The sequence below is a fragment of the Osmerus mordax genome, chromosome 4, assembly GCF_038355195.1.
Source record: "Osmerus mordax isolate fOsmMor3 chromosome 4, fOsmMor3.pri, whole genome shotgun sequence".
Taxonomy (NCBI): domain Eukaryota; kingdom Metazoa; phylum Chordata; class Actinopteri; order Osmeriformes; family Osmeridae; genus Osmerus; species Osmerus mordax.
In genome coordinates this window covers 18,784,835-18,806,841 of record NC_090053.1, presented here as the reverse complement: position 1 = coordinate 18,806,841, position 22,007 = coordinate 18,784,835, and the positions used below count along the sequence as shown (strand labels likewise).

General features: G+C 50.9%; 2 protein-coding genes across 5 annotated transcripts; both read right to left on the bottom strand.

Annotated features, from left to right (window-relative positions):
- Positions 1-97: 97 nt before the first annotated feature.
- On the bottom strand, positions 98-6,272 carry exoc3l1 (exocyst complex component 3-like 1). Its single transcript, XM_067234899.1, has 14 exons — positions 6,048-6,272; positions 5,250-5,425; positions 4,949-5,168; positions 4,528-4,746; positions 4,193-4,395; positions 3,783-4,072; positions 3,444-3,555; positions 2,879-3,004; positions 2,702-2,802; positions 2,460-2,576; positions 1,652-1,922; positions 1,092-1,247; positions 852-985; positions 98-670 (listed from the first exon to the last, which is right to left on the bottom strand). The coding sequence occupies exons 1-14, from the start codon at positions 6,085-6,087 to the stop codon at positions 487-489; spliced, it is 2,349 nt and encodes a 782-aa protein (XP_067091000.1). The 5' UTR covers positions 6,088-6,272; the 3' UTR covers positions 98-486.
- Positions 6,273-7,683: 1,411 nt separating this feature from the next.
- Positions 7,684-21,378, bottom strand: anln2 (anillin, actin binding protein 2). 4 transcript variants are annotated; one of them, XM_067234990.1, is made up of 25 exons: positions 21,289-21,378; positions 20,661-20,770; positions 20,367-20,522; positions 20,129-20,200; positions 19,756-19,835; positions 19,549-19,651; positions 18,886-19,040; positions 18,529-18,621; positions 17,126-17,237; positions 15,205-15,521; positions 15,012-15,106; positions 14,808-14,937; positions 14,328-14,463; positions 12,772-12,957; positions 12,551-12,677; positions 12,300-12,348; positions 12,111-12,164; positions 11,218-11,250; positions 11,088-11,109; positions 10,839-10,948; positions 10,359-10,412; positions 10,119-10,205; positions 9,933-10,040; positions 9,158-9,303; positions 7,684-8,736 (listed from the first exon to the last, which is right to left on the bottom strand). In XM_067234990.1, the coding sequence occupies exons 2-25, from the start codon at positions 20,749-20,751 to the stop codon at positions 8,583-8,585; spliced, it is 2,670 nt and encodes an 889-aa protein (XP_067091091.1). In that variant the 5' UTR covers positions 20,752-20,770; positions 21,289-21,378; the 3' UTR covers positions 7,684-8,582. The 4 variants fall into 4 exon arrangements, with proteins under 4 accessions (XP_067091091.1, XP_067091093.1, XP_067091092.1 ...); XM_067234992.1 differs by having other exon boundaries at positions 19,549-19,648; XM_067234991.1 differs by lacking the exon at positions 21,289-21,378 and adding an exon at positions 20,977-21,090.
- Positions 21,379-22,007: the final 629 nt, after the last annotated feature.

Here is a 22,007-nt window from a genome sequence, read left to right as displayed (position 1 = left end):
TTTGGAGTCACGTGACGCAAAGTCATACTCTTTAACCTTTTCTTTTTAGTTTGCATTAATGCGAATAAGAATTCAGAATGCAACCAGATACGTGTCACTTTTATTTATTTTATATTGTACATTTCTCTGAATATAAACACAATTACACACAATGTTAAAAAAAATCACACTTGGTGAATCAGGAGATAGTCTGAAGCTATTCCAGATTACTTACAGTGTGACCTAGCCACTGACATAAATGTACATCCCATTTTGCTTTAACTAAATAATCCAGTTCCAGAACTATTCATTCACACTGAGGGACTGGTTTCCCATAGAGAGATGAAGCCTAGTCTGAGAAGTTCCATAAAGAACTCGAAATAATACTGTCCGATTCAGGAGCAACAATCTCACGTTTGACTCAACAGCCTGGTTTGTACTACAAAGCCCATGAAAAAGTGTTGTTCAAAGTTGAAATCGATGCTTTAGTGCCTCAGTCCGACCCGGTCAGGCACACTTGGCTGTGGGCAGGCAGAAGGGCATGGAGGGCGGCACCAGGATCTCTGTGAAGATGGGCCTGTAGCCAGGAGGGAGAGGCGGGGCGCTCTGCTCCAGCAGGTCCAGAACCGTCCCTCTCACGTCCCTGGACACATCCCCTCGTACATCCAGAAGCACCGACACATGCTCCTCACTGACACACACAAGGATTCACACTCATATACTGACATCTGTCATACATCTACAAACAGCTTTTGTGTACATATAAACAGAATGACATGTTTATCTTCCTACATGATTTAGAGGGGATTATAGTGTATGTAGCACGTTTATAGTATTGAGGCTACTGTTTAACTGTACAGTGGTATATGGACCTGATATCAGGGTACTTGGCCACCAGGCCTGACACCTCCAGACTCAGCATGCTGGGGTCCTTGAGTCGGATGAAGTCAGCCAGGACAGGCAGCAGGGCCGTGGGATTCACCTCCGCCACCAACCCCTCACATTCCTGAACATGGGTCCAGGCGCACACAGACACCCATCAGTGTGAACGTACAAAACAAAGTGTGTGTGGGTCCTTGTTCGCTGCCCCCAGGTGTTAATCCCATCCTCACCAGTCTCTGGTACATGTCTCGGAGGTGCTGTGCGTCCAGACTGATGCGCTGAGCCAGCTTCTGCCTCTCCTCGGAGCTCCGGCACACTAACCTCTTCTGCATGAAGACCCGGACATATTCCACCACAGCCAGCCTCTGGCTCTCCTCCAGGAGGCGCTACAGACACAAACAACACACACATGACAACCACACACAGGAACCATGACCACACACAGGAACCATGACCACACAGAAACCATGACCACACACAGGAACCATGACCACACACAGGAACCATGACCACACAGAAACCATGACCACACACAGGAACCATGACCACACAGAAACCATGGCAACACACAGAAACCATGACCACACACAGGAACCATGACCACACATAGGAACCATGACCACACAGAAACCATGACCACACGGAAACTGTGATATGTTATTTTCATTGGCATGCCAATGTTTTAATGGTATGAGATCATGGATGGATGGATGGATGAAAGACGGATGGAAGGATGGATGGAAAGACGGATGGACAGGTAAATAGACAGAGGGATAGATGCTGCTCTCACCTCTCTGCAGGGGGGACGTACGCATCTGTACAGCTCAAAGTGCCTCTCCAGGACAGGGCTGAGCTGGGGCAGGGTGTCCTCCTGAGCCAGCCAAGGACGTGACAGCACCCCCTGCAGGGCTGGCTGCAGCTCCAGCATCAGCTGCTCCATCACCAGACGGCAGGCTCGCCGCACCGCCCGCTCCAGAGCCGCTAGCGGGTTGGGGGGCGTCCGGGAGAAACGCCCTGCTGAGCGGGGAGACTGCTGCTGCTGAAGGAGCTCTGTGGAGGTCCTGGGGGAGGGAGAGGGAGGGAGGAGGGGGAGAGGCAGAGGGAGAGGCAGAGGGAGAGGCAGAGGGGGAGGCAGAGGGGGAGAGGAAGAGGCAGAGGCAGAGGGGGAGAGGAAGAGGCAGAGGGAGAGGGAGAAGGAGGGCGGAGAGGCAGAGGGAGAGGCAGAGGGAGAGAGAGAGGCAGAGGGAGAGGCAGAGGGAGAGAGGAAGAGGCAAAGGCAGAGGGAGAGGGAGAAGGAGGGCGGAGAGGCAGAGGGAGAGGCAGAGGCAGAGGGAGAGAGAGAGGCAGAGGGAGAGGCAGAGGGAGACAGAGAGGCAGAGGCAGAGGCAGAGGCAGAGGGAGAGGGAGAGGGAGAGGGAGAGGGAGAGGGAGAGGGAGAGGGAGAGGGAGAGGGAGAGGGAGAAGGAGAGGGAGAGGGAGAGGGAGGGCGGAGGGGGAGAGGGAGAGGGAGGTCAGTTCTAATCATACACATGGGCTCATGCAAACCGATCTGCACACACACATGCACGCACACGCGCACACGCCCCACCCCATCTCACTTGAGGATAATACAGTTGCTTATTGAAGCCAGAAGATAATGGAGGTAGAGCTTGTTTTTGTTGGAGTTCTGGTCTCTGCGATGCTCCTTCCCAAACTCCACCAGAGCCTCGCGGAACCTGCAAACACAGGGAGAGACCGAGGGTGACGAGAGAGAGACGGAGGGAGACCGAGTGAAAGAGAAACGGAGCGGGAGGAAGACAGGGCTGGAGTGAGAGTGACGGGAGAGACTAGAGGGACGCACCTGTTGAGAAGGTTCTCCATCTCGTAGAGCCCCATCTGGACAGTCTGATCTCTCAGTGCTTCACTGATCATCAGGGCCACCCGAGCGTTCTCCTCCAGCATCTGACCGTCACATGCGACATGATTAACACTCAGATTCGTATTCTGCGGGTGCATGTGTGTCTGTGTGTGTGCACACCTGTGTGATGATGGTGGGCAGGCTGGTGTGGTAGAAACCCTCGTGGTCTATGTCTGGCTCCTGGTCTCTCTTCCAGTCTGTTAGCTCCACCTCCAGAGCCTTGTGCATCCACTCAGACACACTCTTCTGGAACACACACACACACATTCCCTTTAGACAGGATGAATACGAGTAGGCAGGCAGACAGACAGGCAGACAGGGTGCAGGCAGACAGGGTGCAGGCAGGCAGGGTGCAGGCAGACAGGGTGCAGGCGGACAGGGTGCAGGCAGACAGGGTGCAGGCAGACAGGCAGGCAGAGTATAGTCCAACAGACAGGCACACAGACAGGCAGGCAGGCTAGTCAGACAGGCAGGGTGTAGTCAGATTGGCAGACAGACAGACAGGCAGGCAGGCAGGCTATAGTCAGACAGACAGGCACACAGACAGGCAGGCAGGCAGGGTGCAAGCAGACCGGCAGACAGGCAGGCAGGCTATAGTCAGACAGACAGGGTGTAGTCAGATTGGCAGACAGACAGACAGGCAGGCAGGCTATAGTCAGACAGGCAGGCAGGCAGGGCCTCTTACCCGGACACTATGGACATATTTGTTCTGGAGTTGCTCCAGCCCCTCTGGGGAGATGAGAGGCTCTAGGTTCTCCACCTCACACACCAGATCTGGGTGGCCCATCATCTCAGGACTTCCAACACACATACATACACACACACACACATACACACACACACACACACACACAGTTGAAATTGGATGAACAAAACGGTTTTCCATTCTATAGTATCTATTGTTTGAACAGCCTTTTCTGATCTGATGTACCCCACCCTACCCAGCCCTACTCTACTCTTCTTTACTCTACTTGACCTGCTCTGCTCTACTCTGCTCTACACTACTCTGCTCTACATTACTAACCTGTTGTAGATGTGCAGGACCCAGTTGAGCACAGCAAAGATCTCCCCACTCTCCAGCTCCCATCCGCTGACCTGTGCCAGGTGCTGCTGTAGGCAGTGGTGACACGCCCGCAGGTACGCCCGCGTCAGCTGGTACCGTGGCGGCACGCAGTGCTCCAGGAGGTGACGGACCGTGCCCAAGTCCCCCACAATGCCGTGCTGGAGGGCGGACAAGTGGCCCGCCAGGCCCGGCCCGCGAGTGTGCAGGTAGGACATGTTCCGGAAGCGCGCGGAGACCGCCTCCTCCAGCACCTGAGGTCAGACAGGGGCGATGGGAATGTCATACAACTTTGACCAGGTAACAACTGGTTTAGCAGCCCCCAACCCCCCCCCCCCATACCCCCCCCCCCCCATCCCCCTCACTGCCGTCACCTGAAAAAAGCGATCTCTCCAGCAGCGCGGCCGCCCAGGCGGGAGGGGTCTGCCGTGAGCCCCACTACCACTTCCTCTCTCCGCCAGTAACATGTGGTCCAGGGCCTCCTCTCTTTCCACGATCCGAACGGCAGAGACAAAGGGAGTGGGGTTCTGGCGTGCCAGAGCCAGTCCACTGCTCACCACTGCCCACAGCTCCTTACCTGGGACCCAGCAGAACCACGAAAGACCTGGTCACTAATCACCCTTGAAAAAACAGTCTTTTCATTTCATTCTTTCAGCTGCATCATCAAGATGTTTTCCTTCTCCTTTCTCCTCCTTCTCCGTCTCCTTACCCAGAGCCTCCACCAGGCGGCCCACTCCTGAGAAATAGGCCCTGACCAGCTCCTCGTCCTGGGCACTGAGCCCAGACGCTGCCCCCCCTGAGGAGCCAGCCTCCTGGAGCTGCCACAGCACGTCGTCCTGCCAGCACTCCAGCTCCATCAGCCGGCTGTGGGCCTCCAGCAGCCTCCGAGACTCCACCAGCCTCTCCGTCTCCAGCACCATGCCCCGTACTGGGGAGGGCGGGGGAGGGGGGGAGGGGAAGGGGGAAGGTAGAGAAAGAAAGAAGGGGGAGTAGGGAGAAAGGGGGAGGGGGAGGGAGAAGGGGGAGGGAAAGAGAAGGTTGGGGAGGAGATCAGGAAGGGCTGTGTCAGTTCAAGGCTTCTCCAGCATGTTTTGAAAGGATGCAGACCGAACAACAACATCTGGCCTCACCGGCGTAGAGGCGAGGCAGGTTGCTCACGGCAGCCAGGAGCTGACAGTGATTGACGGACAGGTCTTTGAGCTTCTCCAGAACCTTCACCGCCTCTGCGTTCCCGCTGGACTCTGACCTGGTCTTCCGCAAGGTGTGAGCCACCTCCTTGAGGTCCGCCTTCGCCTCTCTCAGCTGCTCCAGACCCCAGCCGACCCCCTCCAGATACGACTGGACTACCGACTACACACACACCTTGCAGTGTTCAAAATGTTGCGTGTTGTGTTGTATGTGTGTGCATGTATTTACATAGTGACAGGGTACCTTGAGTCTGGAGTGTATGGAGGTTGTTCTCTGGCTTTCCCTCTTGCGGTACTGGGCCAGCCTCTCGAGGTGCTCCGGGCGACAGAACACCCCCGAGGCCCACTTCAAGGCCGCCCCACGGGCCAGACACTCCGCCCGCTGCACCTCCGGCCACACCTCCACCGGGGCCGCTGCGTCTGTCAAGCATTCGTTCAGTTCAATTAGTTCAACAGGCAGTCTGACTGTTTCTCAGTCTACATAGATAGGAATGTTCGGAACTTGCATAAGTGTGTGATGAATCAATGTAGCAATGCTGTGTGTGTGTGTGTGTGTGTGTGAGAGAGAGTTTAAGTGCCCATTAGACAAACAACTCTCAAACAAGCTCTGTCTCAATGGTGGTCATGGGACTCCGAAGTCTCTCTCGATCATTAAAATGTAAGAGGACCCCTCTTGACATCAGCAGTTTCTCACAACAATAAACCCATCCACTGCAGAATGAGCCTAAGTATGCAGCATGCCACACAGCCACCACACAGACACAGTAATGAGCCTTGTGGCACTCATCAAGACATCTCTGGATGCTGACAACCCTTCTCTCAGCAGAGGCTGGGCCAGAAGAGGTAAACACACAATCCTGCCTTCACATTTCAACTCCTTTATGATCGGGCTGGGTTGTTGGTTAGCAAACTGTTAGCTGGAACGGCACATTCTTTTCTAAGTTGAGAAAACCAAAGTGAGTGAACGAGGCATGCAATATCTGACTGCAGTGTGTGTGTGCTGCAGTGTGTGTGTGTGTGTGTACAGGCGTCTGTCTCTTACCTTCAGGTTGCTCACCACCATTCTGGCACCCGTCGGACATTTAAGCACAGTGTCAGCGCTCCGTTTGTTCGTCCGCCTGTCCGCCACCGAGTTAACCCTGCCCAGATGGCCAGAGGCACACCACTGAGAGAGGGGGGATGAAGGCAGGAGATGGAGGGAGAGAAAGAGAGGAGAAAGGGTGGAGGACAGAGGGCACATATCCATTCTACTGACAGCCTTCCTCTCTCTCACACACACGCACACACACACTCCCAGACACATCCTCTTCTCAGGGGCCGCCAGGAAGGGGGGGAGCAGGGGGAGGGCTAGAGGGAAAGGGGGAGGGCAGTAAAGGCATGGAGGGCTGGGAATAGTGGGAAATGAAGGGGGGAGGGCAACAATGAGGGAGGAATGGGTATGGCATAAGGGGAGCAGGAAAGGGGGGAGCCTGTAGGAGGAGGGTACGAGGAACAGGAACAGGAGGGCAGTCCCATCTGAACTGAGGAAAGAGGTTTCCCAGAGAGGAGAGAAATATGGGAGATCTGGTCTGGTTTAATGTCCCAGAGGCTAACTGGGGACTTTTTTTGGACTGATGCTAATACGCATACCATCTACTTAAAATGGTCTACAATGTTGAACACACACTCACACAAAATCATTACTTCGATCTAAGTCTCCAATGAGTTGCTGACCAAGCTACCTTTATTGACCCATTATTTCGCTTGCTGGACAGCTGTATTGCTAAATAGTTTTGTAGCCAGTTCTTGAAAAACAAAAATGTGGGTAATAGGTCATTAAACAAAAGAGAATACATTGGGTAAAGGTTGTACCACTGTTGAGAAAAGGCTAAGGAACGCGAGAGTAACGGAGGTTCTCTGATCTTCCACAGCTGCAAGGTTCTAAGACGTTTCACAATTCCACCCCCACCCTTTTCCCCTCCCGAGCCAACTTTCGTTTCCCAGAGCTCTCTGCGCTGGGTTCAGTGGCCCAGGACAAACACCCTGGTGTCTCCCAGAGCCCTCAGTGGCTTGTCTTTGTGGAAGAGTCCATAACTCAGCCTGATAGGTGTTGGTGCTATAGGATGCCAAACACAGCTGGGAGTCAAAGAGGACACAGTGAGTCTGTTCTGAAGACCCTGGGGCAGAGTCCTAGAATATGAATGACTGTTTTACTGTTCTAGATTGAACACTCCCAGGCTGGCTGTTTTGAGTACCAAAAATACTGTTTTACAACTGTTCTATAGTCTGATAAATGTAGAACACCCACAACACTCACATCCTGATTGTTCTAGAATGCCGTAACCATGAGCCACTGGCCAGTGACAGCTGTGATCCTGGCCACACCCACGTTGTCATCACCTTGAGCCTCACACGGTACCCCACCCCGTCCCCAAGAAACTCCCGGGAACAGGAAGTGTATTTATAGCCACAACCAAACACAGGGAGGACTTCCTGTCTGACATTCCTGACCTGGGCCCACTTCCTGGTTTTCACTCAGATCCATTAAGCCATGTACTTATCTCACACAGCCTCCTGCTTTTTCATGAGGTGATGTTGCTTTCAGCTCTGCCATATATGGAATAAATAATCGCTGGGTGAGGGAATACTTATGTAGGACTGAACAGTAGGAATCAAAATCATTTGTTTATGATGTGCCATTTGTGTTATAGCCATTTTATTCTCTACTCAGAGTACCTTATATCAAGTGCATAGAATATACATGAATAACATCCATATAAATGTACACGCACACACACATACAGAGAAAGGATATGGCAGAAGTACAGTCAATAACATTCAAAAGAACACCAGGAAATACAAGGAAGACTTTACACAGCGGCTCCTTCATCTTCACCGTCTGCAGGTGCACTTGCCCGAGGCAGCGCTGCCTCGAGGCAAGACTGCCTCAGGGCTAGGCTTCATTAAGAACAGATTTCAGACTATCTGAATCTATTAAGGTCCCTTATACATCCTTGCCATTGCTATCCCAGGCGTCAAGGGCTGGGCCAGGGTTACCCCCTTCCCATCGTCTTGACCCTATACAACTAAAGACTACTGGGGGCACTTGAGAGATGGGAACACCAGAAAATACGGTCCATATTTTCAACCTGCCCCCCTCCCGGACTTGCAGTCCTCTTACTAACGATGTCCATGTGCTAGTCATCCAAACAGGTCGAATTTGTTATCTGTCATAGCCTCTGTTTTTCAAATTGAACTCTATATGACAGAGGCTGTAGACTTAGTGTTTATCTGAACCCTGTTTCTGCGTTAGTCATGTTAGTGTCGCTCTAGCTTACATTCTGTTGGCACATGGTGAGTATACATTCAAATAACCAGTTCAAAACCAAGAAAGAATATTATAGTCCTGTATACTTTTATATATAATCTAACATTGTTCCAATTTAAGCCTCAAGAGAAATCAAAACTCGATCATAAAGGTTAGGTTAATTACCCATAACAAAAAGGCAGATTACCTCAAATCAAAAACTCCCAACTATAATCACTGTATAGGCGATAAAGCGCAGTATTGCGTATGGGTGAAGTGGGCGTCACTGGACTAGAGAATGCTCTCCCTCATCTTCTCCGAGCTAGAAGCAGGGTTCTTGGCCTGTCTGTTGGTGTGGCTCCAGGTATGAATGTCCAGCAGAACCTGGTTCAGCTTGTTCATCCACTCGTCCCGCTCCTGCCGCGTGTCCGCACAGAACCAGCACCTGCCGACCAGGGGAGGACACACTGATGAGTGGATGGAAGGAGATCATGTTGTACAGTGTGTCCATGCCTGCACTTGTAAAGGATATGACGAAAAACACAGGAATTCTCTTGTCTGTTTCCAGACAGTATTATTATTATTTAGGGAGTCAGGTGGCTGAGCGGATAGAGCATCGGGCTAGTAATCTGAAGGTTGCCAGTTTGATTCCCGGCCAGTGCACATGACGTTGTGTCCTTGGGCAAGGCACTTCACCCTACTTGCCTCGGGGGGACTGTCCCTGTACTTACTGTAAGTCGCTCTGGATAAGAGCGTCTGCTAAATGGCTAAATGTAATGTAAATTTATTTGTATAATAAATGGTGGTCCATCAGAAAGGAAGCTTTCGTAGAACACCTGAATGAGACGAAACAAGGCTGCGCTTACTTGGCCAGAGAGCTGTGGCCGTCCTGTTGCTGGGTCTGGATGTTGCTGACCAGTTCAAAGGTGAAAGGTCGGGCACAGGAGTCCCTGTTGACGGGCTTCACACTCTGGCTGGAGGAGCTGGACAGGGAGATGCTGCCCTCTGCTACCTGGGAGGCCAAGACAGGAGAGAGGGAGGAGGAGAGGAGGAACAGAAGAGATGGGGAGGGAGGAAGAGCAGAAGAGATGGGGAGGGAGGAGGAGCAGAAGAGATGGGGAGGGAGGAGGAGAGGAGGAGCAGAAGAGATGGGGAGGGAGGAGGAGCAGAAGAGATGGGGAGGGAGGGAGGGAGGAGGAGCAGAAGAGATGGGGAGGGAGGAGGAGAGGAGGAGCAGAAGAGATGGGGAGGGAGGAGGAGCAGAAGAGATGGGGAGGGAGGAGGAGCAGAAGAGATGGGGAAGGAGGAGGAGCAGAAGAGATGGGGAAGGAGGAGGAGCAGAAGAGATGGGGAAGGAGGAGGAGCAGAAGAGATGGGGAGGGAGGAGGAGCAGAAGAGATGGGGAGGGAGGAGGAGGGGAGGAGCAGAAGAGATGGGGAGGGAGGAGGAGCAGAAGAGATGGGGAGGGAGGAGGAGGGGAGGAGCAGTAGAGATGGGGAAGGAGGAGGAGCAGAAGAGATGGGGAGGGAGGCAAGAGCAGAGTCGGTGTCCGAACACACCAGTATTGTCTTTAATACCGAGCTCAAGGTAGACATCCAGATCTGATCGAACAGGGGGGTTCAGGCTGTGGCCTGTGCCCACCTTGCTGCCCTGGTCGTTGGGGTGGTTCCAGTAGGACATGTGGCCGCCTTTCAAGACAAAGAACCGGCGGTGCCACGCCCCAAACTCATTCACCACCTCGAACATGGTCTAGTCGGAGAGAGAAAGTAACAGTGTAAGTGGTTGACTTAAGTGTGTGAGGATGGAAGGTTAGGAGAGGGGACTGACCAAGAAGCCTTGGTGCTGGACGTTGGAGTGCCCCTCGCTGTCCAGACGCAGGTAAATGCTTCCCTCCAGAGGAGACAGGAAGGGAACCTGGGCAAAGGGGAGGATGGACACACACACGAGCATGCAACTTCATCAAGCTCCACATATTAGGGCAACGTGCTCACAGCTGCATGCCAGACCTCCCTAAACAGTGAGTGAGAGGAGATAAGTGGAGGTGGTGACAGTGAGTGAAAGTGAAACCTTTTCCTGAAACTCATCTCCCAGAAGCTTCCGGATTTTGCCTTCAAACTTCATCTGAGAAACAAGAGAGGGGGGTGGGGAGGGGGAGAGAGAGAGAGAGAGAGAGAGAGAGAAAGGAGGGTGACACAAATTACATCACCAGTGACCCCACCCAGGTGGAAACTTTAACACACTGTGTGAAAAACGGTTAAACCCAGGGATCGTCATAATCTGGTCACTGTGCTTTCCTCCAGACCAGACTGAGTAAAGGAGTGAGTGAGTTAAGGAGTGAGTGAGTGAAGGAGTGAGTGAGTTAAGGAGTGAGTGAGTAAAATAGTGAGTGAAGGAGTGAGTGAGTGAAGGAGTGAGTGAGTAAAATAGTGAGTGAGTGAAGGAGTGAGTGAGTAAAATAGTGAGTGAAGGAGTGAGTGAGTGAAGGAGTGAGTGATTAAAATAGTGAGTGAGTGAAGGAGTGAGGGGGGGGCAGACCAGCACCAGTACCTTGTCCAGGGGGAACTTGTTCTGGCCCAGGGAGTCCAGGGTGATCTTGTGGGAGCCAACCAGACAGAAGTTACTGGAGCGTCGAGCGCTCCTGGCGGGCAGCCCGGAGGCTGGATGAGACAGGAGAGGAGATCATGTTCTGTTCAAGCAGGTACATTTGAACTATGACAGCTGGAAGGAATTGAACCATTCAACCAGTTATTGAAAGCTAAATCATGGAAAGATGGAAACAAGCGGCAGTGCACTTACATGGCCCGCTGTGGTTGGACTTCTAAAAAGGAAAACAGTTATTTCATCATAAAGACAGTCAAGTAGTCCATTCTCAAGAGATGATCACTACTAACACAACGCCACCAGGGCGAGACAAAAACACACTTACTGAGAAGGTGTTCAGTAACTTCCTCGGGGTGACCTGAGGAGACAAATGACCTTCGTTAGGTGCAATCACAAAGTATCAGAGCATCTAATCCTTGTCAGAGTATAATTTGTTAGTGTATATACAGTATCTGGAGCATATATAGTGTTTAGTAGTGTGTGTGTGTGTATATGTGTATATATATTTATAAATCTATCTGGAGCATCCAGTGGATATTAGTGATGTCAAACGATAAAAATATTTAATCGCGATTAATCGCTTAATGTCATAGTTAACTTGCGATTAAATCGCAATTAATCGCACATTTTTATCTATTCTAAATGTCCCTTGATTTCTTTTTGTCCCATAATTTTTTCTAATTTTAATGCTCTTATCAACATGGAAAAGTGGATCGGATTGCTTAGTGCAAATGTTTTTTTTTTTTTATTGACGAGGGGGCGGAGAATTGGCATTAGCTGTTTGCTTGGCCATCAAGTGGTATTTCAGACTGGACGTGCTGCGATGATAGCTTAGTTCACAACGACAAAAACACACAGATCACTTTGGTCTTGTCAATGGAACCATTTGGCAACTTTTTAAAATTAAACTTTCCATTCAGAATCTTATTGGCATCCATTTTGGCGTCTTGCTATCGCTATCCACTCAAAACGTAACGTTAGCCTACTACTCTTTAGCCGGTTCGCAAGCCCAAGTGTGTGCGGCGTGCCTGTTTTTCTGTTTCCGGTCTAGCTAGATCCGGTGTGGTGTTGTAGTTTTTCTATCGTCACTGGTTGTTGCAACAGCATGTGAAAAATACGAAAAAGTTAGCAAGGCCAAAAAGAACGTTAATCTTGCGAGAGAAAAAATTTACGCCGTTAAAATCGCGTTTAACTGACAGCACGAGGGAATATGCTTACTCGTGACTTGGCAGTGCTTCGCTCCACAGGACAGGCGTTCCCAGATGTATGAGACTGAAGAGGACATGGTCAAACATTAGAACAGCGGCATGTACTTTACATGCACAGCATGACAGGTAACCCTCTCGCTGCCTCTAGAACACCAGTTGAACTAGTAGCAGTGCTGGACATTATAACTGTTTCTCTCACCAGGCTGTAGACTTCCACATCTATCTCAAAGTTTGAGCGAATGTCCTTCCTGGAATGCATATGAACACAGTCAGTCAGGTAAACATGGTGTTTAGGGACTGATGACAGCATGCCAACACACTGCTATGACGACTCAATTAAACATTACTAACACATACAAAACATGCTCCAAAACACTAAATACTACAGTCAACAGCTTAATTTCAGGTCTGACTGGAGTTTGGGGAGGGGGGGGGGGCACAACGACTTACAGGGTGATGGAGGTGGGGAAGGAGATGGTGTCACCGTTCATGGCATTAGCTGCCGTGGCCAATGGTGTTGCAACGATGTCACAGGCTCCATAGCGAATCAGGACAAAGAAGAAGTGGCTGGGCCGGCCTTAGAAAGGAGACAGGAGTCAGAGACATGCTGACCAGCAGCAGTGAGATACATGAGTCCAGCAGAGAGACACATCAGGTAGGTCAGCAGCTACCTGTGCGGTTCCGGGCGGAGCACACAAACTCCACCTTGAGGGGGAGCTGGACGCTGCTGATGCTGACCGTGCCCCTACAGGGAACCTGGGTAATGGAGTCCACATCACCACCTCCGGCCCTGGGCACCTCAGAACTCGACTCCTTCAGTCGAGCAACCTCCGCCAGGAGAGCTGTCCTCTTCTCACCTGGGGAGGAGTGGAGGGTGAGGGGTGTGTACATGGGTAGTATGAGAGGGTGAGGTGTGTGTGGGTCGTATGAGAGGGTGAGGTGTGTGTGGCTAGTATGAGAGGGTGAGGTGTGTGTGGGTCGCATGAGAGGGTGAGGTGTGTGTGGGTCGCATGAGAGGGTGAGGTGTGTGTGTGGGTAGTATGAGGGTGAGGTGTGTGTGTGGGTAGTATGAGGGTGAGGTGTGTGTGTGGGTAGTATGAGGGTGAGGTGTGTGTGGCTAGTATGAGAGGGTGAGGTGTGTGTGGGTAGTATGAGAGGGTGAGGTGTGTGTGGGTAGTATGAGGGTGAGATGTGTGGGTAGTATGAGAGAGTGAGGTGTGTGGGTAGTATGAGAGGGTGAGGTGTGTGTGGGTAGTATGAGAGGGTGAGGTGTGTGGGTAGTATGAGAGGGTGAGGTGTGTGGGTAGTATGAGAGGGTGAGGTGTGTGGGTAGTATGAGAGGGTGAGGTGTGTGTGGGTAGTATGAGAGGGTGAGGTGTGTGTGGGTCGTATGAGAGGGTGAGGTGTGTGTGGGTCGTATGAGAGGGTGAGGTGTGTGTGGGTCGTATGAGAGGGTGAGGTGTGTGTGGGTCGTATGAGAGGGTGAGGTGTGTGGGTCGTATGAGAGGGTGAGGTGTGTGGGTAGTATGAGAGGGTGAGGTGTGTGTGGGTCGTATGAGAGGGTGAGGTGTGTGTGGGTCGTATGAGAGGGTGAGGTGTGTGTGGGTCGTATGAGAGGGTGAGGTGTGTGTGGGTCGTATGAGAGGGTGAGGTGTGTGTGGGTCGTATGAGAGGGTGAGGTGTGTGTGGGTCGTATGAGAGGGTGAGGTGTGTGTGGGTCGTATGAGAGGGTGAGGTGTGTGTGGGTCGTATGAGAGGGTGAGGTGTGTGTGGGTCGTATGAGAGGGTGAGGTGTGTGGGTCGTATGAGAGGGTGAGGTGTGTGTGGGTCGTATGAGAGGGTGAGGTGTGTGGGTCGTATGAGAGGGTGAGGTGTGTGTGGGTAGTATGAGAGGGTGAGGTGTGTGTGGGTAGTATGAGGGTGAGGTGTGTGTGGGTAGTATGAGAGGGTGAGGTGTGTGGGTAGTATGAGAGGGTGAGGTGTGTGTGGGTAGTATGAGAGGGTGAGGTGTGTGGGTAGTATGAGAGGGTGAGGTGTGTGGGTAGTATGAGAGGGTGAGGTGTGTGGGTAGTATGAGAGGGTGAGGTGTGTGGGTAGTATGAGAGGGTGAGGTGTGTGTGGGTAGTATGAGAGGGTGAGGTGTGTGGGTAGTATGAGAGAGTGAGGTGTGTGGGTAGTATGAGAGGGTGAGGTGTGTGGGTAGTATGAGAGTGTGAGGTGTGCGTACAGGAGACCAATAGAAGTTTCTCGGCCTCTGCTTCCTCCAGGGAGCCCCTCCCGTGCACCTCGTCCGTACAGCAGCCCAGAGCCTGCAGCGTCTGGCTGATCACAGTCTGCAACTTCCCCGCCTCCTCGTTTAGAGCCTGGCCAATCACATGGCAGAGCCACACAAGGCAGGAAATAGAAGGTAAGAAGGTTAACTCGTAATCATCAAAATAATCCACTGTAGTCGCACACACACACACACACACACACACACACACACACACACACACACACACACACACACACACACACACACACACACACACACACACACACACACACACACACACACACACACACACACACACACACACACACACACACACACACACACACACACACACACACACACACACACACACACACACACACACACACACACTCTCTAGTCAACACCACCACCAGCACGCAGACACACATCCAGTTCAGTCCTGCTACCCACCAGGATTCTTTCCTTAGTGTTGATAGATGGCTTGGTCTGGGTCTTGTGTGGGTTCTGCCTCTGTACCCCTGGAGTCACAATTACAATGTCCGGCTTGGTGCTCTGACTCTGGGTGCGGTAGGCGTCGATGCTGTAAAATATTTAGAAACGCTGTCATGACCGGCATCTAGAAGGATAGGGTTGGGCGGCAGAAGTGTGACTAACCTGTAGAGAGGAGCAGTATCTGGAGGTGGGGTGGTCTGCTCCTTAGGGGTCAACAGCAGCGAGGCAGGATTGGACAGCTGGCTGGCAGCCAGTCTCTGTGGAGAGACCACGTCGCTTGCATTAGACATCCACAAACAGCCCAATGGCCAGAGTACAATGCGTGTCGGCTAGGTGGACTACCACCAGCGCTCACCATGGGAGTGACCACAGCCTCCACAGACTTGCCGAGGGGTGAGAGGATCCCACTAGGAGGGAAGGTCAGATCATCTCCACTGGTGTCCACATCCCTTCTCTCCTCGTCCTCCTCCTCCTCTCCCTCCCTCTCCTCCTCTCCCTCCCTCTCCTCTTCCTCCTCATCAGGCAGGGGTTCCCTCACGTCCTTCTCTGTAGAGCCGGCTGCTATGCCGCTGTCGTGATCCTCCTGACAGCCGCCTGTGGCCATCTCCAGCACCTCCTCAAACATCTGGTCGATCATCTCAGCCGTGTTGGTCTCATCGTGGGAGCTGAGATCTGGGGACGAACCACACCCCCCTCGGTTACCATCACACAACCAGGGGGGGCGGAGCTTACCTGGCCTTCCAAACCGGTAAGAGCACAACTAGACAGTAGATAGGGATTGTCACACGTAGAGGCCGACACAAAAGCCATTATTTGCCACTGCCAACGGTTGATTTGAGAGAAATGGTGACACCAGTGCAAACAAGTGCCCCCAACCACCCCACTGAGAAACTGAAAGTCGACGCACACCAATTATAATCTTAACCATGCCCAAGTGGTTTCACCCAACACGTCCATGCCTAACCTGTGCCCATGTGTGAATGACCGTACTGGTGAACCCCCCTGCCGAGCTTGCTGCTGCCCACCATGGCCTGACCCACACCTGCAGTCTCACCTGACATAGCATCTTCCCTAGAGGAGTCGTAAGAGGAGTCCGGCTCAGACTGCATCGCAGAGTCATTGATGAGCTCTGGCTCCAGGACAAACCCCACCTTCTTCAGACTGCTGCTCACTGACTGGACCTCCGCTATCTGCTCCTCCTCTCTGGGGGCCTCTCCTGTCTCCTCATCCTGTTCTTGGCTGCTAGGAGCCTCTCCTGCCTGCTCCTCCAACATGTCCTCCTGCTCCTCACTGCTGGGGGTCTCTCCTGCCTGCTCCTCACTGCTGGGGGTCTCTCCTGGCTGCTCCTCACTGCTGGGGGTCTCTCCTGCCTGCTCCTCACTGCTGGGGGTCTCTCCTGGCTGCTCCTCACTGCTAGGAGCCTCTCCTGCCCACTCCTCCAACATGTCCTCCTGCTCCTCACTGCTAGGAGCCTCTCCTGTCTGCTCTTTAATCATGTCCTCCTGCTCCTCACTGCTAGGAGCCTCTCCTGCCTGCTCCTCCAACATGTCCTCCTGCTCCTCACTGCTAAGAGTCTCTCCTGGCTGCTCCTCACTGTTGGGGGTCTCTCCTGGCTGCTCCTCACTGCTAAGAGTCTCTCCTGCCTGCTCCTCACTGCTGGGGGTCTCTCCTGCCTGCTCCTCACTGCTGGGGGTCTCTCCTGCCTGCTCCTCATTGCTGGGGGTCTCTCCTGCCTGCTCCTCACTGCTGGGGGTCTCTCCTGCCTGCTCCTCACTGCTGGGGATCTCTCCTGCCTGCTCCGTAGCATGCAGCACCAGGTCTCCATGGTCTGTATCTGAGGTTACCGGCTCTGCCTCTTTCTGTTCTGCCTCTGAACAAGCATCAACTTCACCCTGGATCTCACCAGCTGTGGTGGCCTTCACCTCCACTAAGCTCTCTGTCTCTGCTGCCCCCCGCTGGTGGATCGGTGAAGTGTCTGTCTCAACTAGCACTGCCTCTGGAACAGAGGCATGAATCATCTGAGCTGAAGATGATCTCCCCTCACCTGTTGGACAGTCACAGGCTCATAAAGATAGGTAGCTCTGTTCAACATCAGGGGTATTAAAACCCTGTTCCTGGAGAACCATTGTCCGGTAGATTCTCTACGTTTTAGGTTTTCAAACTCTAACGATATATTGGTTATTAAGATAAATTAAGTCATTTACAATTGGGATTGGAGCGGAAACCTGCAGGAGGTTGCCCCATCCTTAAAAAACTATTTAGGGGATAAATCTCACCTGTGTTGTCCAGGCTTCCATCCTCCACTCCATCAGGGGACTGCGCAGGGACAGCCACTGCGGTGAAGCTGCCATCATTCACATGACTGGTGCCAGCCTTGCAGTCTTCCTGCTGGACAGTCAAACCAGTTACTCTAGCTCTGCTGCCAAACACGCAGGCAGAGGGGACAGGCGCATAGTAGGGTACAGAATGGGTTGGGTGGAATGTGTCTTTAGGAGTTGTGAGTACATCTACAGTACATGATATTATGAAGTAAAACCCCAAACGGTGAACCCTGCCTGGCATGTGACAGTATCATGACAGTGCATCTGCCTGGCATGTGACAGTATCATGACAGTGCATCTGCCTGGCATGTGACAGTATCATGACAGTGCATCTGCCTGGCATGTGACAGTATCATGACAGTGCACCTGCCTGGCATGTGACAGTATCATGACAGTGCACCTGCCTGGCATGTGACACCCCAGTGATCCGGACAAAACGGACTGGAAGAACTAAAGCATCATAGACCAGTTTCGACTATAGATGGCACCACCTGGAACTCCTTTGAGTGTCCTCATTCCTGGGTGACCCACCCCGATATGTGCCCTCATTCCTGGGTAACCCATCCCGATATGTGCCCTCATTCCTGGGTAACCCATCCCAATATGTGCCCTCATTCCTGGGTGACCCACCCCGATATATGCCCTCATTCCTGGGTGACGCACCCCGATATGTGCCCTCATTCCTGGGTGACCCACCCCGATATATGTCCTCATTCCTGGGTGACCCCAGCCCCAGTGAGTGCCCTCATTTTTGGGTGACCCAGCCCCAGTGAGTGCCCTCATTCCTGGGTGACCCAGCCCCAGTGAGTGCCCTCATTCCTGGGTGACCCCAGCCCCAGTGAGTGCCCTCATTCATGGGTAAACCTAGACTCACGTCACTGGGCTGTAGTGGAGGCCATAGATGCATCTTGCCCCTCCCAACCAACCAGCTGAAGGATGGGGTGGAGTGGGAGGTACCCACCTGGGAGGATTTAAAAGGTGGTGGGAGAGTGGATGTAGGTCTCTAGCACAGTCCAACACACCTGATTCAAATGAATGGTCGTTATCCAAGCCTGATAACGACCATTCATTTGAATCAGGTGTCTTGGAGCAGGGAAACATCTAAAACATTCAGGGCAGGGGGTCCCGAGGACCAGAATTGAGAACCACTGCTCTAGCATACTTTCCCTTGGTTTAACTGGGACATAAAGTCTTAAAATAGCCACCCTGCCCATCAGGCAGAAACCTGCTGTAAACTAACCGCACCTAAAGTTAGATAAGGACAAGTTTGAGGAGTGTTCAGGGTCCGAATATGGGATCTACTGAAAACCTTTGGAGAGAAACATGACTGCAGTCGAGAGGGGCAACACGAAACTTACCTTAGCTAGAGAGGAGTCAGAGTAGCTTCTCTTCAGCCAGGCATTATCACTGATTGGCTGGGACCTTAGGAGGCGGAGCTCCTCCTCCCTCTCCTGATTGGTCGGGGACGGAAACGTAAGTTTAAACTTCACAGGAATCTTAAGAATCGATTTCCATTGGCACTTTGGTATGCATTGTATATATAGATGTAAAACTAACTCCATTTGACAGGAGTAAAGACCTCTGCATGAATGAAGCTCAGGGCTTGTATGAACAGGCTACTCCTAATCGGTGGAATATCCCCTTAGTGAACTATCTGATCTCTTACGATATGTACTCTCCCAGGTTGCCAAGTGATCACCCCCCTGGTAACAGACCTGGCGTATGCGAGAGGCTTGCTTGGAGCTGGGAGTCACGCTGCTCTGCAGTTTCTGATGCATGTCAATGACGAGGCTGGATCGGTTACGGGGGCAGCTGTTAGATGGCCGTGGGACGGACTGGTGGCTGCCGGTCGCCTGTAACTCCTCCCTGCCTGGGTAGACAAAACAAGCGACTCTTTCGCTTATCCTGACCTTCAATGCATTTGAAGTAGATGGGCTGAGAAAGATGCATCCTCTACTGAAGACTTTATGTGGCTGTTAATCGCTCAATATGTATTTATAGAGCATGTTTAAAAAGAACCATGGATGACCAAGCGCTGCACAAGGGGCAAAAAATAAACACAAAAATTGCATAAAAATAAAGCATTCAACAATATAGATATTCCCCTCCCTGGATATTCCCCTCACCTGTTGGACAGTCACAGGCTCATAAAGATAGGTAGCTCTGTTCAACATCAGGGGTATTAAAACCCTGTCCCTGGAGAGACATTGTCCGGTAGATTCTCTACACTCTAGGTTTTCAAACTCTAACGATATATTGGTTATTAAGATAAATTAAGTCATTTACAATTGGGATTGGAGCGGAAACCTACAGGAGGTTGCCCCATCCTTAAAATTAAAATAAATAAATAAATAAACTCTTTAGGGGATAAATCTCACCTGTGTGGTCCAGGCTTCCATCCTTAGGGGACTGCGCAGGGACAGCCACTTCGGTGAAGCTGCCATCATTCACCTGATTGGTCCCAGCCTTGCAGTCTTCCTGCTGGACAGTCAAACCAGTTACTGTAGCTCTGCTGCCGAACACGCAGGCAGCTCAGACAGGAGAATAGTAGGCTACAGAATGGGTTGGGTGGAATGTGTACTGACGAGGCTGGATCGGTTACGGGGGGTGTAAGATGGCCGTGGGATGGACTGGTGGCTGCCGGTCGCCTGTAACTCCTCCCTGCCTGGGTAGACAAAACAAACAACTCTTTCCCTTATCCTAACCTTCAATGCATTTGGAGTAGTTGGGCTGAGAAAGAGGCATCCTCTACTGAAGACTTTGTGGAGCTGTTATTCAATTTTATTGATTAAGTGAAGAACCATGTTTAAAAAGATCCATGGATGACCAAAGCGCTGCACAGGTGGAAAAACAATCATCTAATTGAGATGTTACAAATAGGATGAATCACAGTTTGAAAATTTTGCGGCGATAAGGAAGGTTTTACTTCAGTGAGAAGGCAAAGAGCCTCCAGCTTACCAGTGAGGAGGGCGAAGGACGTCACCTGGTAACCAGGATCAGACAGGAACCTCTGGGCCAGCGGGGGCATTCCTACAGAAAAAAAGTTCTCTGTTATACTGACTGTCCATCCTCCTGTCCTCTCTAGGAAGACTAGTAGTTTTGAGTTTCTCAAATTTCCATATTTGATCAAATTCCTTATAATCAAGTTTCTATATTTCCATGTAATCATTTAATAGATTTAAAACATTATCAATACCTTCACGCCTCTGGATGAGCTGCCGGACAGACGGTAGGGCAGGGGTGTCTGGTTTGACCTCCAGTTCCAGGGACCGGCCCAGAGATGATGGCTTGGGACTCCAGTTTTCCTGGCTGGACGTTTCCAGGCGTCTTCGTTTCTGCTCATCTTTCCCGTCTGACATACAAACACACACCAAGACAAGACCATTTCATGAGAGTTTGGTTGCATGTGTGTGTTCAGCAAAAACAGCTCTAAACAAACATGCAATGTCATGACAAACATACGATCAGAGTCAAAGGTCAGCACACTCACCAGATATGGGCACATTTTCCTCGATATCGGAGAATGGTTCTCTTTGTCTCTTTAAGAGACCTGATGTCCCTGTTCTGTCGTCCACATCCATATTAACAGCGTGAGAGTTGCTGTCACGAAATAACAATTTCCTCAGCTCACGGTAATGTTAGCTACTATATTTTAAAATAGCGTTAGCACACAGTATAAATAAACACGTGAACGTACGCCCATACATGTAGACAAGGCTAGCTAGCCTAACTGACCAGATTAATTAATAATTTTTATATTACTTGGCATCAGCCCCAGCCAGGATGATCAAAATAACTGTATTTACCTACTGTACTTTCGCTCAGTAGAGTTGAGTAAAACGACCCAAATTTTCTTTGAAAATTTCACTTTCTAGCAAGACTAGCCTACTAGTAGCTAGTTAGCTAGTCTAGCTATCTCAGAACTAGCGCTAACAGTAAGTTAGCTTGCTAGTCAATGGAGTATTTTATTCCATCGCTGTCGGTATATTGTAAGCAACTTGTTTTCTACTACCGCAACAGAACGGTAGTTCAGATAGTCGGTGAGTTACTTGATACAATTAGCTACACATTAAGCAACACATAAAAACTGTCTTTAAAGACAAGTAAGGAAAGCATACCGTGGTATTTTGACACCGCTCCCTTTCCCGTCAAACTTTGAATTTCAGCGGGTTGAGCGCAGTTGAACCTAGAGTCAATAAGGACTGTCGTTTCCGGTTGATCTAGCTTTCAAAATAAAATGTCACAGGACAAAAGTACGTTTGTCTGAAGGAGGAAAGTAATGCTATTGGTACGTTTATCAACATTATAAACGTTCATCAACCTAGTACTTACAAGGTTATAAAAAACAGTGTCCCTGAATGAGTGGAAGCTACAACATAGTACGGCTCCTTTCACCCTCTCCTGAGTCAAAAATGTCACTCATGCTGAGAAGGCAAAGCAAAGGTCTGTGCAGACGAATAAGGTATCAAAAGTATGATATTTGTATGTACATAGGTATGACCCACAGTTGGAGGGCACAAGAGTTAGTTTGCCTTTTCATAAAAACACTTTTTTTAATGTAAACGGCTCATGTTAATAACAACATTAGGTTGGCACAAAGTTATTAATTCTATTAAAGTATGTTGTTGTTCACATGTTGAATATAGCCAGTTATTTTAATTTTGAACATGCTCAGAGTACGCTAGCAAATTCTAAAAATTGCATATCTCAAGCCATACTATTATTCTGAAGGGGAACTCACAAAACCGGAAATACTTTTTATTAATCTATATCTCAACAAGTCCGCAATTTAATAGATTTTTTATTGTAAGAAATCAGAAATCTTGCGGGTCTGGAC